General features: G+C 38.8%; 2 protein-coding genes and 8 non-coding genes across 10 annotated transcripts; 9 read left to right on the forward strand and 1 right to left on the reverse strand.

The window, feature by feature from the left end:
- Positions 1 to 88: 88 nt before the first annotated feature.
- Positions 89 to 7,261, forward strand: LOC139947175 (probable U3 small nucleolar RNA-associated protein 11). The gene is made up of 8 exons (XM_071945037.1): positions 89 to 270; positions 1,247 to 1,302; positions 1,843 to 1,945; positions 3,112 to 3,225; positions 4,235 to 4,331; positions 4,631 to 4,722; positions 5,460 to 5,570; positions 6,422 to 7,261. Exons 1-8 carry the CDS (start codon positions 211 to 213, stop codon positions 6,503 to 6,505), a joined length of 717 nt encoding a protein of 238 aa, XP_071801138.1. The 5' UTR covers positions 89 to 210; the 3' UTR covers positions 6,506 to 7,261.
- Positions 7,262 to 8,203: 942 nt separating this feature from the next.
- On the reverse strand, positions 8,204 to 8,275 carry Trnaw-cca (transfer RNA tryptophan (anticodon CCA)). Its single transcript has one exon. It is a non-coding gene; the product is annotated as a tRNA-Trp (tRNA).
- Positions 8,276 to 8,515: 240 nt separating this feature from the next.
- On the forward strand, positions 8,516 to 16,634 carry LOC139946859 (large ribosomal subunit protein uL13-like). Its single transcript, XM_071944601.1, has 8 exons — positions 8,516 to 8,560; positions 10,290 to 10,362; positions 11,024 to 11,089; positions 11,708 to 11,809; positions 12,883 to 12,968; positions 14,215 to 14,274; positions 15,004 to 15,126; positions 16,262 to 16,634. The coding sequence occupies exons 1-8, from the start codon at positions 8,525 to 8,527 to the stop codon at positions 16,343 to 16,345; spliced, it is 630 nt and encodes a 209-aa protein (XP_071800702.1). The 5' UTR covers positions 8,516 to 8,524; the 3' UTR covers positions 16,346 to 16,634.
- LOC139947637 (small nucleolar RNA Z195/SNORD33/SNORD32 family) lies at positions 9,574 to 9,663 on the forward strand. Its single transcript, XR_011787382.1, has one exon. It is a non-coding gene; the product is annotated as a small nucleolar RNA Z195/SNORD33/SNORD32 family (small nucleolar RNA).
- LOC139947636 (small nucleolar RNA Z195/SNORD33/SNORD32 family) lies at positions 10,619 to 10,708 on the forward strand. The gene has a single exon (XR_011787381.1). It is a non-coding gene; the product is annotated as a small nucleolar RNA Z195/SNORD33/SNORD32 family (small nucleolar RNA).
- LOC139947638 (small nucleolar RNA SNORD34) lies at positions 11,194 to 11,274 on the forward strand. Its single transcript, XR_011787383.1, has one exon. It is a non-coding gene; the product is annotated as a small nucleolar RNA SNORD34 (small nucleolar RNA).
- On the forward strand, positions 12,318 to 12,407 carry LOC139947641 (small nucleolar RNA Z195/SNORD33/SNORD32 family). Its single transcript, XR_011787386.1, has one exon. It is a non-coding gene; the product is annotated as a small nucleolar RNA Z195/SNORD33/SNORD32 family (small nucleolar RNA).
- LOC139947639 (small nucleolar RNA SNORD34) lies at positions 13,266 to 13,345 on the forward strand. Its single transcript, XR_011787384.1, has one exon. It is a non-coding gene; the product is annotated as a small nucleolar RNA SNORD34 (small nucleolar RNA).
- LOC139947635 (small nucleolar RNA Z195/SNORD33/SNORD32 family) lies at positions 14,372 to 14,460 on the forward strand. The gene has a single exon (XR_011787380.1). It is a non-coding gene; the product is annotated as a small nucleolar RNA Z195/SNORD33/SNORD32 family (small nucleolar RNA).
- Positions 15,525 to 15,613, forward strand: LOC139947634 (small nucleolar RNA Z195/SNORD33/SNORD32 family). Its single transcript, XR_011787379.1, has one exon. It is a non-coding gene; the product is annotated as a small nucleolar RNA Z195/SNORD33/SNORD32 family (small nucleolar RNA).
- Positions 16,635 to 18,194: the final 1,560 nt, after the last annotated feature.

The raw sequence follows: 18,194 nt of genomic DNA on the forward strand, positions 1-18,194 counted from the left end.
GCCGTAATTTCGAAAAGGGCCAACAAAAATAGAAACACGTGAATTAAAAAAACATTGTTGACAAAGGAGGGCGCACTTCATAAAGCATGTTCTACCGAGAATTGAGAAGTTGGTTTTTTGTTGATCGCTTTTTATCACGAAATAATACCCAAATAGCTTTAAATTCAAAGCACAAATTGTTGTGCCTTTGACGTCAGACAAATATCCACCATGTCGTCGTTTAGGAAAGCTGCAAAGACAGCTCAAAAAACACACAGAGAGCGATCTAAGGTAAGTCACATTTTGTTGCAGAATGATTATGAATCCAAACTTGATTTTTATTAACTAACCAATGATTTGCAGCCTATAAATTATAATGTGCATGGTGCACATATTTAAGTAGTAGATAATACCTGGCACTGGCTACACAATGTATCTTGAGGATACTTTCCGTATCCTAAATCTCATCCTCCCGAGTCCCTGCCATCCACCGAAGGTTGGTTTCAATGTTTTATTAATGATAAAAACCGTACCCAATTCATCATGTTCATACGCGTTATGACGTGACTCGGGATTCATACACGCGTTTGACGTGATTCGGGTATGAAGTGACTTGGGTGTACGAAGTTGCTTGGCTACGAAGTGACTTGGGTATGAAGTGACCGTCATTCCCTGCCACAACTTTTTCACTCATTTTCAATTTTACAAAAAAAAGGTTTTATTTATCTCAATTGAATTTAGTTTCCTTATTATAGCTCCATGGTTATACTTATAATAGGTAAAACTGTTTTATTTCATAATGACATTCAAGGAATGAAAAAGTGGCCCATGGTGTTTAGAGCTTTTTCATCCTTTTTAATACCCGATAATTGTCTTTAATTTATATTTTTATTTTTTAATAATAATTGTTTGTTTACTAATTCTTCTATTTTGAAATGGATTGAAACGGATGTTAACTTTTTTTTTTAACTATTTTTAATAATAGTTGCTCCATGTCCCTGACTCCTATCCCGTGTTGTGTTTGCGCCGACTGCAATACAATCATTCCCGTCAATCATGCATTGCTAAATCCCAAACAAGATTTTGTACAAGCTAAGCTTTAGCATCTCATCCAATTCCAAACAGTATTGAGACTGGTGGTGCCGTGCAAGGAAAATATTGGGAAATGTAGACAATTATTATAAATGCTTCTCATACAAAAAAAGTCGTTTGAAACTTCATTCTACTATCAACATTTTTGTTTTAATTGTGAAATTTTGTATTTCAGCCAACGGATCACCTTGGCTATCTGGAGAAGAAGAAAGACTACAAAAAGCGAGCAAAGTAAGTGAAGAAAGGTTACCTCAGATCCTAGATCTGTACCCAAGAACGTAGATCTTAGCCCAAGATCCTAGTTAAAGTCCGGATCCTAGATCCTAATCCAGGAACCTAGATCTAACCCAAGATCATGAAGATCCTAGATTTTTACCTAAAAACATAGACTTTTACCCAAGATCCTAGATCATTACCCCAAATCCTAGATCTTTACCCAAAATCCTAGATCTTTACCCAAAATCCTACATGTATCTCTTTACCCAAAATCCTAGATCTGAGTGGATTATTAATTCCTATATTCAGCCCCTCAGAGTTATTTTCAGCCCTTACCGATAATGGCCTTACGCATTGTTTTGGGCAATTAAAACATCATCATGAACGCATATCAAAAAATTATGTATAAATCAATATACCTCTGAAGAAGGTCTGGTTTGGATCGAAAGCTAAGGCCATCTACCCTACTCACTATATAAATCAATAAGAATATATATTAAAAGATGTGATTACTTTTTACAACTCATCTGTTTCCCTTTTCCCTGAATTGTTTAGTGACTACCATTCCAAGCAGAACAGACTCAAGAGTCTACAAAGAAAAGCTCTCAACAGAAATCCAGATGAATTTTACTTCAAGATGGTCAACTCAAAGCTCCAGGTAGGTACATTGTGGTCCTTACAATTCTAAAGGCGTGTCATGATACAGACCCCCGCTCTTGTGGCGTGTCATGGCCGAGCGGCTAAGAGCACTGGATTCAAGCTCTGGTCAGCAGAGTGTGAATCGAATCACGGTTGTGACACTTGCTACGCAAAATTTGGGAGGTAGTGCTTTCTGCTCTACCGGCCAGGGGTCTGACTGATGATACTCAAGCATACATCCGTATGGGCTCTGAAAGGGGTAACCCTGTTTCAGCCCTAGGAGTAGGTGGCAACGGCCTCTGAAAAAAAAATTGTAGCCCACACCTTGAAGTGGCCTTCAGGCCTTGTGTGGGTGGCGACTTGCATACAAAAATATATATGAAAAAAAAGGTAAACATTTGGCTTACGGAACCTTTCAACTATTTTATTTTTTAATCTTATATATTAATATACTATGAATAAAATTAACATGTGAAAACTTATCTAAAAGTTGTCATGTATTTTAGGTATTGCTGAAAATCCGTAGCGAATGTGTCCACACAGGAAGAATGATCCCTAACAGGAATACACAGTCTGAAAAAAATGTTACGACAGTAACACTTCCCAGTTTCAGATTTGGGACATAAAAACCGATATCCTTTTACCTAACCACTCTACTTCAAAATGAACTGTTTCTCAAAACGCTTTATACTATAGAAAGCTGCTGTACACTTCTAACCAAAAGTTGTTATTGCAAAGTTTCAAATGCTACTTCATAGAGGCTTTGAGATGCCTGTACCTAAAGCGCCATATAATAACTGGTTAGTATTTATATTATGGGAAAAAAAGTAAAAATAAAAGGGTGACAATTTGCTGTTTAAAAGTTATTTCTACCCAATATTTATACTTTACATGATATCTTGAACTGGTCACTGGTAAAAGCACGGAACTTGAAGATTAATCCTCGTCGTCAATGTTGTATTGGCATACAAGGGGTGAGTCGAGGAGTCCGGCGTTAGGAAGAAATGACACGGTGGACGCTCAGCTTGGGTGCAGGATTCAGACTGACGGCCTTGTGGCCAGCTTGGGAGCTGGCCACTCATGCTGTCATGCCTGACTGATTTATTATTATGTAACCAATCACCAATTACCACATTATTATATTTTACCTAATTTCATTGAGTGATTCTTTTGCTTTTTTGAAAGGATGGAGTTCATAAGTGGCGGAAGAAGGAAGAGGTGATTACGAGGGAGCAGCAGTTGATGATGGACACTCAGGATAAGAGATACGTCAATCACAAACTCACTGTCGAAACAAAAGTAACTATCAAAACTTTGTCTTCTTATATTTTGTACGATTCATTCTGTTTTGGGCCGAAGACTGATACTGATGTCTTTTGTGTGTCTTCACCCGACCTCATTCCCAGGGGTGATCGATCTCGCCGCGCAATTTTTTCCCAGCATGCCTTGCTCGATCATAACCCCTGGAAGTGTGACTTCAAAATATCCAAATATAAGGGATATTACAATTAGTCCTGTGGTTGATCTGTTCTGTGTTGGGCGTTAGTCGCGCACGGGCTGGATGCGCTGTGTGTAATAAAAGTCATAAACTTGCCTTGGCGTTCAGTGTTGCGTGATGAATACGTACATCTTTATAGGCACGCGTTTCAGCATATAGAGCTTTTTGAAGACGCACAGCGATTCATATTTTGCGCGTATATGATAGCCAATCAAAGACACGGATCATAGTTTCCCTCCCAGGGGTTAGAGACGTACGCAGAGCTAGCGTGATACGGCGCGCTGCCCATGGTTGCGAGGTTGGTAATCACCTAACAGAATCACCATTTTCACAGATCAATAAAACCAAGGAGCTATCAGCAAACATGCCATTTTTGCCCGTACTTATACCAAGGGTCACATTTGGTTTTACCCATACACTGATTTGTTAAAGGCCCTGGACACCTTTGGTAAATGTCTAAGACCAGTATTTTCAATTGGTGTTCCTAACATATGCATAAAACAACAAACTTGTGAACATTTTGGCTCCTTTGGTCATCGCAGTTGCAAGGAATAATGAAAGATGCATTCAAAAAATACTTTCTCAAATACTGCGTTACTTCAGAGGGAGTTGTTTCCCCACAACGATTTAAACTATCAGCAGTAGTTACAGCTCTCTGTTGCTTGTTACCAAGTATGTTTTTATGGTAATATTTGTCATGATTCGCTACCAAAAGTGGCTGTCACCTTAAACAACCAAGATTTTACGACAATTAAGCTTGACATTCTCTGTGTTCTATTACTAACAGATTCTTCCTTTTATTTTTTTCAGAAAATAGAGAAGTTAAATTCCTCTCTGCATTATGTGCAAGAGTCAATAGAAAAACCCAAGAATAAGCACACCTTCTTTGTAGACTCCAAACAAGAAGGTTAGTATGAACATTCAGTGGTCTGGTTTTGTGGGGTTAGTGGAGAAAGTTGTCTGCTGCGCAGAGTCGGCACGTAGTCTGCGTGTAGCCTGTGCGTAGTATGTGCATAATCTGCACATATTCTACTTATCGTCTGCACTCTCCAAGTTATATGTTTTTGTTCCAAGTTAACACTCCTTTCCCTCCGACTTCTTCATTAATTGTTATTTGTATTTGTAATATTGTACACCTCCCCAGGGTTATGGGGTATGTTCCAGTAACAATACAATTATTGACTTACCTTATTTCTCCTTTTCCAGTTGAAGATTTTGATGTAAAAGCCCATCAGAGGACATTCCAGTCAGAGGATTCACTCCCTCTGGAGGACAGCAGTGAATTCACACTGGAAGAGGTATGTACTTATAAGAGCTTTACATAAACGCAACATTTGTCTGTCCATAGGTTAGGGAACAAAAACATTGTGCTTAAAGACACTGGACACTATTGGTAATTGTCAAAGACTACTAATCTTCTCACTGGGTGTATCTCAACATTTGCATAAAATAACAAACCTGGGAAAATTTGAGCTCAAGTGGTCGTCGTCAAAGTTGCGAGATAACAATTGTCATACGAAGTTATGTGTTTTCGGACATTGTCAGATGCTTGAATTCAAGTTTTTTTTTTATTACAATTGTTTTTGAGCAATTACCAATAGTATCCAGTGCCTTTAAAGGGAGGATGTACCTTTTGTAATATGTCAAAAAATTGACGACCATAAAACTTAAGAAGATATTGTTTGATATATACCACTTAATTTATTTTTATCTCTTTTATTTTAATACACCAACAAAATTTTGTAATTTTATCTATTGCCCAGTCTTACTCATTCATAACATGTCCGTGTCCCTTTTTATTTGTGTACAGAATGGTATCGTTTTCTTTGTATACGTTTCTTTTATCTTTGTCTTTAAAGGGAAGGGGAACAAGAAGAATTTGCTTCTCATTTTGCTTCACATGTTAACAGTTTTCATTTGTACAAGTTATTATATGTTTTCTGAGCAATATTATGTGTTGATTGATATTGCCATGAAATATATGTATCTGAAATGAATTTTGTTTCTAAGTGAGATTTTATTTTCATTTTTGAAGATTCTAGACATTGAGAAGAGCAGGAAGTACCGGGAGCTAAGACAGAGGAAAGACAGACAGAAACAACTGAAAATCATCGCTGGTAAAATGCAGGCCAGGAGCATCAAGAAGGTACGTGATGAAGGTGGAGAAATTATTAGGTTTCGACAGAGAACATGCTGCCAATAGATGGATTGCAATTGACTGACATATTTGATGAATTGTGCACTCGTGAAGAGCTACCGTTGGCTGAGAGTCACGCGCAGCACGTACATGCTGCCATTTTCTCTTGTTAGTACATCAAAGAGGATGGTCGATGACGCATATTGCAACCCATCTATAGACTGTATCGAAAATGACGTTACCATTCAAATACCTGCCAACAACATGGTGTCTGTGAGCGTGTGCGTGTACATGTGCGTGCGTGCTATACAAATAAGACTGGGAATGTTTCATGCTTCATTGATGTACGTGTTTAGACGAACATACGACCTGCCCTAAAAGATGTCCACTTTCATAGCAACTAAGGGGTTATTAGATACGGTCTATTTCACAAAGCAATCAAATTCATCGCAAGACAAATTGTCAGTATCACCATAGTGATTTGTATTGTGACATCACACTGTACTTAAAGCAACTTGATTGATTTGCAGTTAAGATCAATCTTAGATCTTTGTGAAATCGGCCCGTGATCTGCAGGTGTATTCATTCACTGATCACTTTTGTTACTTTGGAATCGTCACTTATCAAGTTATTCCTATGCCAAATATAGTTATTGTTTGTAATTTACTGTTTGATAGGCCTAATGTGGTAATATTTTGCTTAATTTAAACGCTGACTGAAATACTGAAATAATATCATTTGGCTTCAGGTTTTAGTTTACAAACCTGCTGTAATTACAGTTGAGTAAGAACACTTTGTTATGCCCACATTGATATTATTGAGTTCATATTCTTATTGTTATTTTTCTTTTTGCTTGTTAGGATACAAGGAAAAAGGTCATGGTTGCGAAGGAGACGATATCATCGCCAGCCGTCTACAAATTCTTCCCTGAAAGAAAACGGTGACGTCTCTGGGTACAAGACATGTGATATATAGGAGACTTAGTGCAGTATGGGAAAGAGGCCTTTTTGTATGGCGACTCACACCTGGTATCTTCATGTATCTCCCTTTCCCAACAGTGGTATTAATTGGACCATGCAAACACCAGTTGGGCTGTTGACTCGCTATCGCATGCATATCAACTGCTTATCAGTTAAAGGAACTAGTTGCCTTGGATCGGTCGAGTTGGTCTTTGAAAAGCATTTGTAACCGTTTGTTATGAAATGCATATGGGTGGAAAGATGTTGTAAAAGTAGAATACAATGATCCACACAAACATGCCTCGAAATTGCGAGGTTTTCCTTGAACCTCGTCGACTAACACGGTCAGCCATTTAAGGGAGTCATTTTTTTGACTCCCATAAATGGCCGACCGTGTTAGTTCGCAAAGGAAAGGGAAAGCCAGGCAATTTCATCCGATCCAAGGCAACGTGTACCTTTAAGTTTGATGGCCTAAGTCATAAATTGTACAAAACATGTTATTTTTTAGAGACTTTTTAGAGATTGCATTACAGGAAATCTTCATTAAGAAAAGAGGCCAGAATAAAAACATTCTTTTCATCTGGCAACTCACACCTGTTATCTCCATGTATTTTCTTTTCCAACGATGGACGCACCAGTAGGGCTGCCGACTGCCCCGGACATATTAAATGCTCATCTGTTGGGTTTGATGACCCAAGTAATTACACCGGCACCTTCCCATGCTTTAATAAATCTGATGAAACAAAACAATGTATTCTTTTGTAAATTCTGTTATTGTCAGTCATTAGGGTGAAACTGTTTGTCATGCGTATGAGCGCAGCGAAGGAGCATGAAACCAAGTAGTTACAGTGTAAACACACCCACTCATTGAAAGGGATGTACTTTCTGAGATTTGTGGCCAAACCCGCATAAACTTGCAATACCCGCGACTAACCCGGGGAGGGTTATACAACAATGATAACATACAGACCTGATACATCAGGGAGGCAACAATGCCTCCGTGCCCCCTTGTCATTGACTTGGTGCCCTTGAAATGCTCCAGTAGGAATTAACAATTTCCTCATAGGGTGCCCTTTACCAAGGAGAAAATCCCATGGTGCCCTTGCCCTTTCAGAAACGAAGCATACAGGCCTGAAAATAACATTAATAAATAAACGGCTAAGTAAACATGGTAACATGAAAACATCAATAAATAAATAACAATATACTGAAAAAGTTTTGTTTACTCTTGCACTCGATTAAAAAGTGTATTTCATTATCAACATCCTGTTCACAGTGTGGGCATATTTCTCTATGCTGTTATATTTACCAATGTCAATGATAGATAACTCCATATCTTCATTATAGGCACAGTGGACATTATTGGTAATTACTCAAAATAATGGTTAAAAACTGCCCCCAACCTGTCCCCCCCCCCCCCCCCCCCGCGACAAAAACATGGTGTAATACCGTTGATTTTGCTAGGCGAAGATCAAAGAGCATTGAGGATACGTATTATTACATTTAATAGAGGTTTACAAATTGTTTCCATCAAGTTAAGAGGTGCATTGTGCACCCTTTCATTGTGAAGAAGGTGGGGAAATAGATAAGTTTCAATTGTTTTATTAGATCAAGTACAATTTCGTAGCCATGCCTGATATAAAAAGTTGGGAAAAAATTAAAAAGGCGAAAAAGACAGCTTATTGACCCAGACGTGATTTGAACACGCAGCCTTCTGATCTGGAGTCAGACGCGCTACCGTTGCGCCACTGAGTCATGCTTGCAAGAAAAGGAATAGCAAATTATTTATAGTCAATTATAATAAGATGGTGCCGTACAAAGCAAGCTAATTTAAATTAAAAGTTATTAATAGCCATTTAATATATCATTTCAAATTATTATGTTATCATATCCATATCCCCGGCGTACTTAAGTACGTTTTTTTGACGAATTCAGAGAGGACTTAGAATTGACCCGGAAGTACAACTCGGGGCTAATTTGACCTCAAGTAGGGAAACCCGGCACATGGTCTTTTCGACTGCCATGTCAAGCTTTCACAAGGTCTGTACCGCTGAGTGCCGTTAATTTTTCAGTTTTACTCGATTTTCTCAGCTCAAATTCACGAATTTTAGTTCATATGTAGTACAACATTACCTAGTGTTTAATATTATTGCATTATTATTTGTGATGTGTTTTAAAAATTGACTAAAGCGACCGTTTTAAAATTCGATTTTGTGGTCGGAAATTCGTGAATGCGAAAACCTGCAGCTGAGGGCGCTGTACTCTGTGTAGTGCAATGGTGTACATTTTTAGTAGGCCTCCCTAATTTTGTCCAGCGTGTCATAAAAAACAGTAATATTTACACAAGTTTACCTACTTGATTAATTACCAGAAATAAACCCTAACTTAAGTGTAGAGCCTTGAGGCTTGACCTTTGGCTTTTGTCTTTTAACTTAATGAAAAATTTAAAAAGTTGTACTTTATTTTATTTATTTCACTTTCGAGTTTCATTTGCAAATTCCAGAATCCAATCAAAAAATAGATGCAATGTAAAATGTTTTATTCTTTGCAATCCAATCTTTGTCATGAGTTCAGCAATTTTTCATCATAAAAAATTGCTTGACATGCTGGACATACTGGAGGAGGGACAGATGATGGAATGCCGTACAGTAATTTCTTTTTTAAATTGACTGCCCTGCTGCTGGAAGTTTTGGGAAAAATCACAAATACGTTTTGGGAAAATCAAAATCAAATGGAAATTCTTTTATTATATTTTTGACTTTGAGAGTGGATTTCAAAATTTCATTTTGTTGTCAGGTTTGTATTTATTTATTAACGTATTTTCAGTTTGCTAATTTTTTACAGTTGTTGAGAAGTCGTTCAAACACTGTGCACACGTTCGCATAAAAATTGGTTTACTTAATTGCTTTCCATGTTTTTAGCACCAGTCCAAACATGTGGTTTATAGGCTTGAATTTGGTAATCTTACTGTCCGAACTTCGGTTCCCCTTGGTTGATCTGCATTTGTTAAAGACAATGTTTCTATGACTTAAGGAGAGCTCTGATCTGACTGTCTTGTCTGTGATGATAAAATGACCACGCTTAATCGAGGCATTTATAATGCAATGAGATTATCAATCACATGCACTACCATCTGAGACGAAATGCAAAAGACGTCAACTCTCTGTGAAATTTGAAACAGGCATGATATTCTTCCTAGTTTGATTTGTTTTCTGACGTGATATACGTTTCCCTTCCTTGGAATTGAACAAAACAAAAATTCCTTAAAAAAAATTATTCAGGGTATTTACCACATGAAGGTTGGCCCTTAAATTTGTTTATAGGCCCTATATTTCCTTTGAAGGACCAAATATCATACATGTTCTTTTTGCAATAATTGTAACCATCCTTCCTCCTGACAGTTGCAGTCCGGAGGTTTACAACACAGTCGGGGTGGTGTGAATTTTTACAATTTTTGTCAAATAAGTGACCAGATTTGCCCACATTAAAAGAGCCTGATAAATCAAGTGGCACAAAACAAATGTAAATCAAGCTGTTTTTCCCCCCTTTTTATAAAAAAAAAACAACTTCTAGGCAACAACCTGGGGCATGGAGGCAATCGCCTTTGATGTCTCCATGAATTGTCTGGCCAGCTGTAAACTTAAAGATTTTGGAGTGTGAGCGCAAAACAAAAATGGTCTTGCCCTCTCTAAGTGAGATATCATGCCTCCTAAGCTCCTGCGTGGTTGGAGTGACCTTTATTAATGAAATCTTTCTTTCTCTGTTACAGACATTACTAATAGATGGGAAGGGTCACCTTCAGGGCCGCTTGGCCTCGTTGGTGGCCAAGAACCTTCTTCAAGGTGAGTTGAACTCTTCTTGTTCTTTTAAAGCCGTGTTGACTTACTTTGGGTAAACTAACCCAGCAAATGGGTATAAACTTCACCATTTTAAGTCCAGTGCGCACAGCCCAGAAAGTTGTCCTCCAAGATACTTAACCCGACCCGAATGGGTAGTTTAATCACAAAGTTTTTTGCAACTTCGATGACCATATTAGGCTCAAATTTTTACAGATTAGTTATTTTATGCATGTTGGGATACACCAAGTGTTGTGCAATATCCGTCAGTGATGATAACATGACCACGCTTTTTCGAGGCATTATATTGCAATGAGATTACAACTCAACATGCACTACCATCTGAGACAGAAATTGGAGCCGAAAATGCTTAAATGTTGGGATTCACCGAGTGAGAAAACTGGTCTTTGACAATAATATCAAAGGTTCAGTGCCTTTAGAGCAAAGTGTTCTGAATGCTTTGTTTTGAAAGGGAAAGGACACCAAGGCATGTTCTCCTTGGTAAAGGGCACCCTAGATGCGGAAATTATAAATTCCTACTGTAGCATTTCAAGGGGCACAGAGGTGATCACCTTTGTTGCTTCTGTTGAGTATCAGACATGAGAAACTAACAACTTACAGGCTAAGATTGGGTGCATGACATTTTCAATTATTTCTCTGTTTGTAGGTCAAAAGATTGTCATTGTTCGATGTGAAGGAATCGACATCTCCGGTAGCTTCTACCGAAACAAATGTAAGTTATCAAATCAATCAACATTTTCTTTTATTTTTGCCGCAACATAATTACCTCAGTCCAAATCTTGAGAAAAATCAAGTGTTTATCAGTAAGGCATAACTCATTGTCAATGATGAAGTTTACATCTTAACCTACATTGTTTGATCTTATGTGAGAAAAAAACACTGTTAACTGAGACAATGGGTTTGCAGATATAAACGTAGGGTGCAATTTTATGGAGCTGCTTGAACACAAAGGTTTTGCCTTGCAACTTTCTGCTCAGCAAATGTAAGATCTAAGATGGAAACCAGTGAGGCAAAGCATTCTACTTGCGATTTGGTATAACTGGTATCCTTGATTTGGTAAGCAAAATTTCTTAGTGCTTTTGCTCCTTTTTTAAGCTTAAGCAGCTCTATGAAATTTGGGACGCCTCAGAATAATATAGAGGATGCAATTTTTTTTGTACCTCATCTTGAAAAGCTTCCCTACTTCACTTGAAATACAGACCAGTGAAAAAGCTGATGGACTCTTTACATATTAAGCTACTTGGTCCTGCTGGCCAGTCACTTACTGTTTAGGGCAATCCTTGATTAGTATTGTATAGATTTAAATCCTACTTTTGTTGTTATTTTATAGTGAAGTACCTGCAGTTTCTGCGCAAGAGAACCAACACCAAGCCTAGCCGTGGTCCCTACCATCTTAGGTCACCCAGCCGTATCTTCTGGAGGGTTGTCAGAGGTAAGGTCTCTTACGTCCACGTACTTAATTATTTGGTCCTCGAAACATTTGTACTTATGTAAAAAATACCAAATGGTTTCTAGAAATATAATCCAAGGGTAGATTTCACAAAGAGTTTAGACTTGTCTTATCTCAAGTTGGGGCGAGTTACTCATCCTATAAAATTTAGGACTTGTCTTAAGTTTTTAATATCTCCTAGGACTATTTCAAGTTAGGACTATTCTTAACTCTTTGTGAAATCGACCCAAGGTTTTTTAACATAATTTTGGTTTTGAAGAAACTGAACTACACTCCCTGGCGTGTTCAGGGCAAATTTTTGTGAGTGTTTTTCTGAGTAGCCCAGCTGGGCCTAATCTTTCTGTTCTGCTAAAGGCAGAATTCAGCACCTTACAGTACCATTTTGGGCTTTAAAAAAATTATCGCAGAATTTCTGCACAAGCGTTGTAGCCAATTGGCCAGGGTATTATTAAAAGGTTAACTATGCAGGACACCCGAGTGTGGTTCAATATCTGTCAGTGATGATAACATGACCACGCTTTTTCGAGGCATTATATTGCAATGAGAATACAACTCAACATGCACTACCATCTGAGACAGAAATTGGACCATAAAAAAGAAAAACAAACCTGCCAGCTCTCCCAGACTCCGCAAAAAGTTCCCTCAGAGTAGACAAGTGTTTCCATGTTCTGATGAACAAATGTAAAAAAAAAAATCCCTGATTGTGGAAACTCGGTTTTTTTGTTAGTTTAATGTAATTCTAATTGTTTTCTTGTCTTCTTGATTGGTGTACAAAATCTCCCTGACTGCAAGATGCAAATGTCTGCTGCTACATAAAACTGTCCCAAACAGAAGGGTTAGAAGTGCACGCAAAATAACCCAGCGGAAGAGTGGGGCTTAATCTGGTGTTTCTCATTCAGATAGTAAGCACAGGTTTCCTCAGGCTTGTGAGCTACAGTGATTAAGTTCACTTCTTAGGCATCCTTGGTTTCATTACTAGACATAATGAAACTAGTTCTGCTATGTTAAATTTATTAACTACATCTAAATCTTTTGTTGCCCCTGTATTCCTGTAGGCATGTTGCCACACAAGCGTGCAAGAGGCAAGGATGCCCTAAGCAGACTGAAGGTCTTCGAGGGAGTCCCACCTCCATACGACAAGGTATAGTTTTTTTTTAAATCAGCGATGTCAGTAAACTTACATGTCAGACACTGCTTGTTGCACCCCCCCCCCTCCCCGACTTGCTCGTAGGGCTTGTCACTTGTATGTTCTGACTGACTCATAAAAATTTGCCTTGCGTTTATGTTGTTACTTGTGATAGATTCATGTTAACCTGTTTCACACAAGCAGTATGCAAAATTTTGCCTTGCCTGCCCGGCTGCCCATGAAGCAAGCTTGACTGCCCCGGAGTGCTCTTGGCACTGTTGCCGTTATCAGTCAGTACGAAGTGTGTGTTCTCGATGCCAATGATGTACAACTTTCACTTAACCTACATTGTTTGAGTTTCCGTGAGAAGAAAAACCAAATCTGAGGCTCGGTGCACACACACACTCATGAAATCCTTCACTCAAAACGTTATTATGCTGAGTACCTTTTGAAACAATTAGAAAAATTACTTCCAAAGCTACGGTCAGTTTGTATGAAGTGAGTACAGCTTCACAACATCTGACAACTGTAAGCCAACAATGCTCTGCATTTTAACCGGAAATCATCACGGGAAAATTTGTCTACTGTCGTTTCTTAGAACCTTTGTGCTGTTCAGGCCCATTTGTTGTTCGTGTTCGTGTTCGATGATGTCGCATTTGAAATTACACTGTGAAAGAGTTAACATTTTATAGGATTTTATTGTGATACTGTAATTGTTGCCCCACTTTCATGAGGGCTCTATCTACGGGGGAAAATAAGTGCATCGCAAAACTGATTGTTAGCTTTGAGCCCCTTCTTTTGTGTTTAGTTTGTTTAATTCTTGGGCAGATTATGTCATATTTAGTATGGAAAATGTTGGGTATTACAGTATAAGTAACATAATTATTATTATTAGTAGTAGTAGTAGTAGTAGTAGGAGTAGAAAATCTTACATGGTGTACATAATTTGCCCCCCACTTTTATGAGGGGCTCTATCTATTTGAAAATGAGTGCATCACAAAACAACATTTTGACCTTGACGCCCTCTCTTTACTGTTTGTTTAATTCTCAGGCTGATTTGATAATTTTCAACAGAAAATGCTATAACACTAAAAGTAATTATTAGTGGTAGCAGTAAAGATTCTTATGTAATGGATTATTAATGACATATACATTAATACACTTTTCTTTCCTAGTTTCTACATGAGCTTCCTTCTAAAGGTTTTGTATTTCATGTTTTAAACCTGCATTTCAACATTTTTCTTCTCTTAAAATTTTACAGAAAAAGAAGTTTGTTGCTCCACCAGCACTCCGGTCAGTGCGGCTAAAGCAAAACAGAAAGGTACGTCTTGTCGAAGACTCCGAGTAAAGGTCTATAGAAAGAGAGATTAATCTGGGATTGGGGAGGGAGCAGAGAGATGAATGGTTAGCCTAGCTACATTGTCTATGATGATATCTTGACCACGCTTATTCGAGGCATTTTAATGCAATGAGATTATCAATCACATGCACTACCATCTGAGACGAATACTGGTTACCTTTTCATTCATCTTTTAAAATAAGGTGGTGGGGGGGATACATATCCACAGAGCCTTGAATACTAGTTTGTAAAACCGACGCTATGTGTTGCGTAAGAGTTTTGCCGGTTATTGTGGTCTCTAAAGTGAACTGGGCCCACTTTGATGGCTCTGCAAACCGCTGAACTCTGCGCTTGCGATCAACATTCTCCGCTTGCACGGCAGGCGTTGAATTTCTGCGCTGCGGCTAGCCTTGTAAGTGAAAAATGCCTAGTTGCGTGGAGTATGCACACGCACAAGCCAAAATTCCCTGCTGACTCGAAAAGTATGCCTTACTAAGCGTAGAGTTCCTTGCTTCCGTAAGCGCAAATTCTTTGTTGCGTAAGCAAGGCTATAAAGTTGGGCCTTATTTAAAACAATTGTTTTTCTTAAAAGAGTCTTGATTTATATTACGATATTAATTGAGTACTTCTGGGTATTGATTTAAAGAAAATCTAACCATGGTGTCTGAGTTTGAAATATTATGAATATTCTCTTCTCTTTGTCGTTGATAGTTCTGCAATCTCGGACGTCTAGCCCATGAGGTTGGATGGAAATACAAGGAGATCATCGAGACCCTTGAGGAGAAGAGAAAGGCCAGGTCTTGGGAGCGCTGGAAGGTCAAGAGAACTGGGCTGGTAAGAGACAACATCTTGCTTAGAATTAATTCATGGAGTTATGGCACTCTAATTTTGCTGAGCTGTTCTCAGCTCTTTTGTTTGATTGAGTAAGCACCTTTATCAAACTGGGCCTAGGGTCGAGCTGGATTTCACAAAGACTGGAGACTAGTCAATGGTCATATCTCGATTTAGGACAGGTACTTGAATCTAGGACAAGCCTGAGGTTTAAAAACACTTGGGTTTAGCCCTAAGTTAGGACTATCTTTGTGAAATCGACCTCTGGACTGGCAGAAATTCTGTTTTCTTGCCCAACCTTCATTGGCTACATGCCGACCTCCCCCCAGAGGCCAAGTTGTATATCTGCTTCTCATCAGAGCTTGTAGTTTGGTTTCAGTAAAGGTTGTTTGTTGTACTTTTTTGTCTATGATGATATCTTGACCACGCTTAATCGAGGCATTTAAATGCAATGAGATTATCAATCACATGCACTACCATCTGAGACGAACAATAGTACACCAATCTGTGAAAACAAATGAGGAATAATCAAACCAACACTGGCTCAATGATTAAACCCCTGAAGGTCGACCTTGCGTCAACAAAAAACACTCGGCGACTGACTTTTCAGGATCACATGCAGGAACAGTGTGATCCTGAAAAGTCAGTCGCCGAATGGAAACCCCATGTTTATTATACTGTGGTTTGGTGGCAATGGCCAGTTGAGCAGGAGTGTATACCGGTAGTAATAGGGGTTAAAGGGGTTAAAGGCAAGTGGTAGCACAGGGGTCGAAATAAAGTGTATTTCCATGGTAGTCAGCAGGGCTAGTGACCAATAATTTTTAGTAGCCCTGATTAGATTTTGGTAGCCCGAAAGACTTATTATGTCTCGCATCACGGCTCAAATTTTACAATACACCAATAACATAGTTCTTTATTGTTTGTGATGATGATTTTTGCATTATTTTTCCACTAGCCCGTCGGGCTATCAAACTGGAAAAATGAGTAGCCCGGCTGTAAATCTGGTAGTCCCGGGCTAGCGGGCTAGTGGCAATTTCGACCCCTGTAGCAGAGGGTACTCCTTCAGAGGTTATGCAACTACTTATTTTTTTGTGACACGCAGTAGTAAATGTTATTTCTATTTTGTCATATTTTGCAGCAACTGCGTCGCAAGGCAGCCAAGAGTGTCAGAGACAAGGTCGCCCCCTACCAGAAGATCATCCGCCAGTACGGTTACAAGTAAACTAAACGCTTCAACAGAGCAGTTACTATGGCAATCGGCCTCTTTGATACACACTGAAACGTGCGCAGTCTTCAGAGGAGCTCTACAATCTATACAGAAAACTAATACGTCCAACCGGACAATTTGGTTGGCGTCGCGTTTACAGTTTTCATCCAAAACCAGGACATACTTGAAAAGATAAGAGAACATTGTCTGAATGTGTCGATAAAGCAGTCAGCAAGATTATAGTACAATTTTTGTTTATAAAAAAGCTGAAGTACAATAAAGACATGGAAGTGAAATTATAGAAGAGATTGTGTTGTGTTTTTGGTGTTGAGTTAATTAACTTGTGAGTGTTTTTTTTATATACAAAAACGGAACTCTGATGGCAGTGATTTTAAAATAATGTAGTCGCAATTTTTTGTCTGTTTGGTTTTGGAAGTTGAATATCCTTGAATATCGTAGATAATATTTGAGCTTATCACGCATAGTGCCTTCCCCCAGAGTCTTGAAATCAAGTCAGTAATTGTTTAGCTCGGTGTAGCTACGGGGACAGTGCACTCATCCTCTATCCCAGTACTAACGACCGGTGTTGCATGAATGTGTAATCGCACTGTGACTGTTGCATGAACGGCAGAATGTGTGATTAGAACAAATATGCAGCGCCTAACGACTTGTCATCAAGGCTACTTCCCCCACTGCAGATACATATACTTTTGCAAGGAAAATTGAGTTCAAACGAATCTTTCAACAGAAGTCGGAACATTCCAGCTCAAAATTACGACCTTTATTATTTACATTATTTTTTTTTAATCCCTTGAAAATACACTGACTTTATACAATTGTGGTTGATTCGTAATTGAAAACTATAGACCGATCCAGTAGGCTCCGCCCACATCGCACGTGTGAGCAAGAACACTTGGTTTCTCCAATGCCTTTCTGCACAACTCTACTGCGCATCTAAGATATGCGCACGCATGCCAGACCTTATTTGTTGGACCTTTGTTGCATTGTGATTGGTTAATACGCAATGGGGCGGAGCTTAATGGATCGTTCTATTATTGGCTTAAAGGCCGAGTCACACTGCAGGGATGACGACACATAGAGAAAGCTTTCTATTCGTTGAAATGCTCCACGCAGAATATGGCAATTTTTAACATTCTTGTTTCCGTTCTCGTTATCGAAGCCTGTGTGACAGGGCCCCCAACTCTTGGTTAAACCATTCAAGGGAGTGTGACTAGACCGATCTACTGAGCTCCGCCCCATTGCATATTAACCAATCACAACGCCACGAAGGTCCGACATGCGTGCGCGTATCTTTGGGCGGGCGACAGAGTTATGCAGAAAGGCATTGGAGAGGCTCACATGTTCTTGCTCACAAGTGCATCATGGGCGGAGCCTACTTGATTGGTCTATTCTTAATGACTCCAGCTAGATATGATGGAACACATCATTCAAGGTCATAGTTCATTTCAAAAAATGATCTTAAACCAATTTCATAGAGCTGATTTTTGCTTACTGCTTACAAAATGCTACCTCCTAAGCTGGTTAACAGGCACCAATTGTTTGATTTTGGTAAGCAGAGAAAGCCATGAAAGTAAGCCGTGGTTTTTTGACTTGTCTAATAATGGGCATGACAAAAAGCAGCGTTTTCCATAATATCAAAGGCTAGCTCGGGCCAAGTGCCAGTTAATACACCTGAGGACCAATCAAAATTCACCTTAAGTGGTCCGGCTGACCAGCTCAGTGTTGAAAAAGCATGTCTATTTCATTTGATACATGGATGATTGAAAATAATGACAGACTTACAGATGCTATGTCAGATTTTTGGACCAAACATTAAAAAATTGATTTTTTTTGAGTGAATGGT

This window comes from Asterias amurensis, chromosome 14 (assembly GCF_032118995.1).
Source record: "Asterias amurensis chromosome 14, ASM3211899v1".
NCBI classification, from domain to species: domain Eukaryota; kingdom Metazoa; phylum Echinodermata; class Asteroidea; order Forcipulatida; family Asteriidae; genus Asterias; species Asterias amurensis.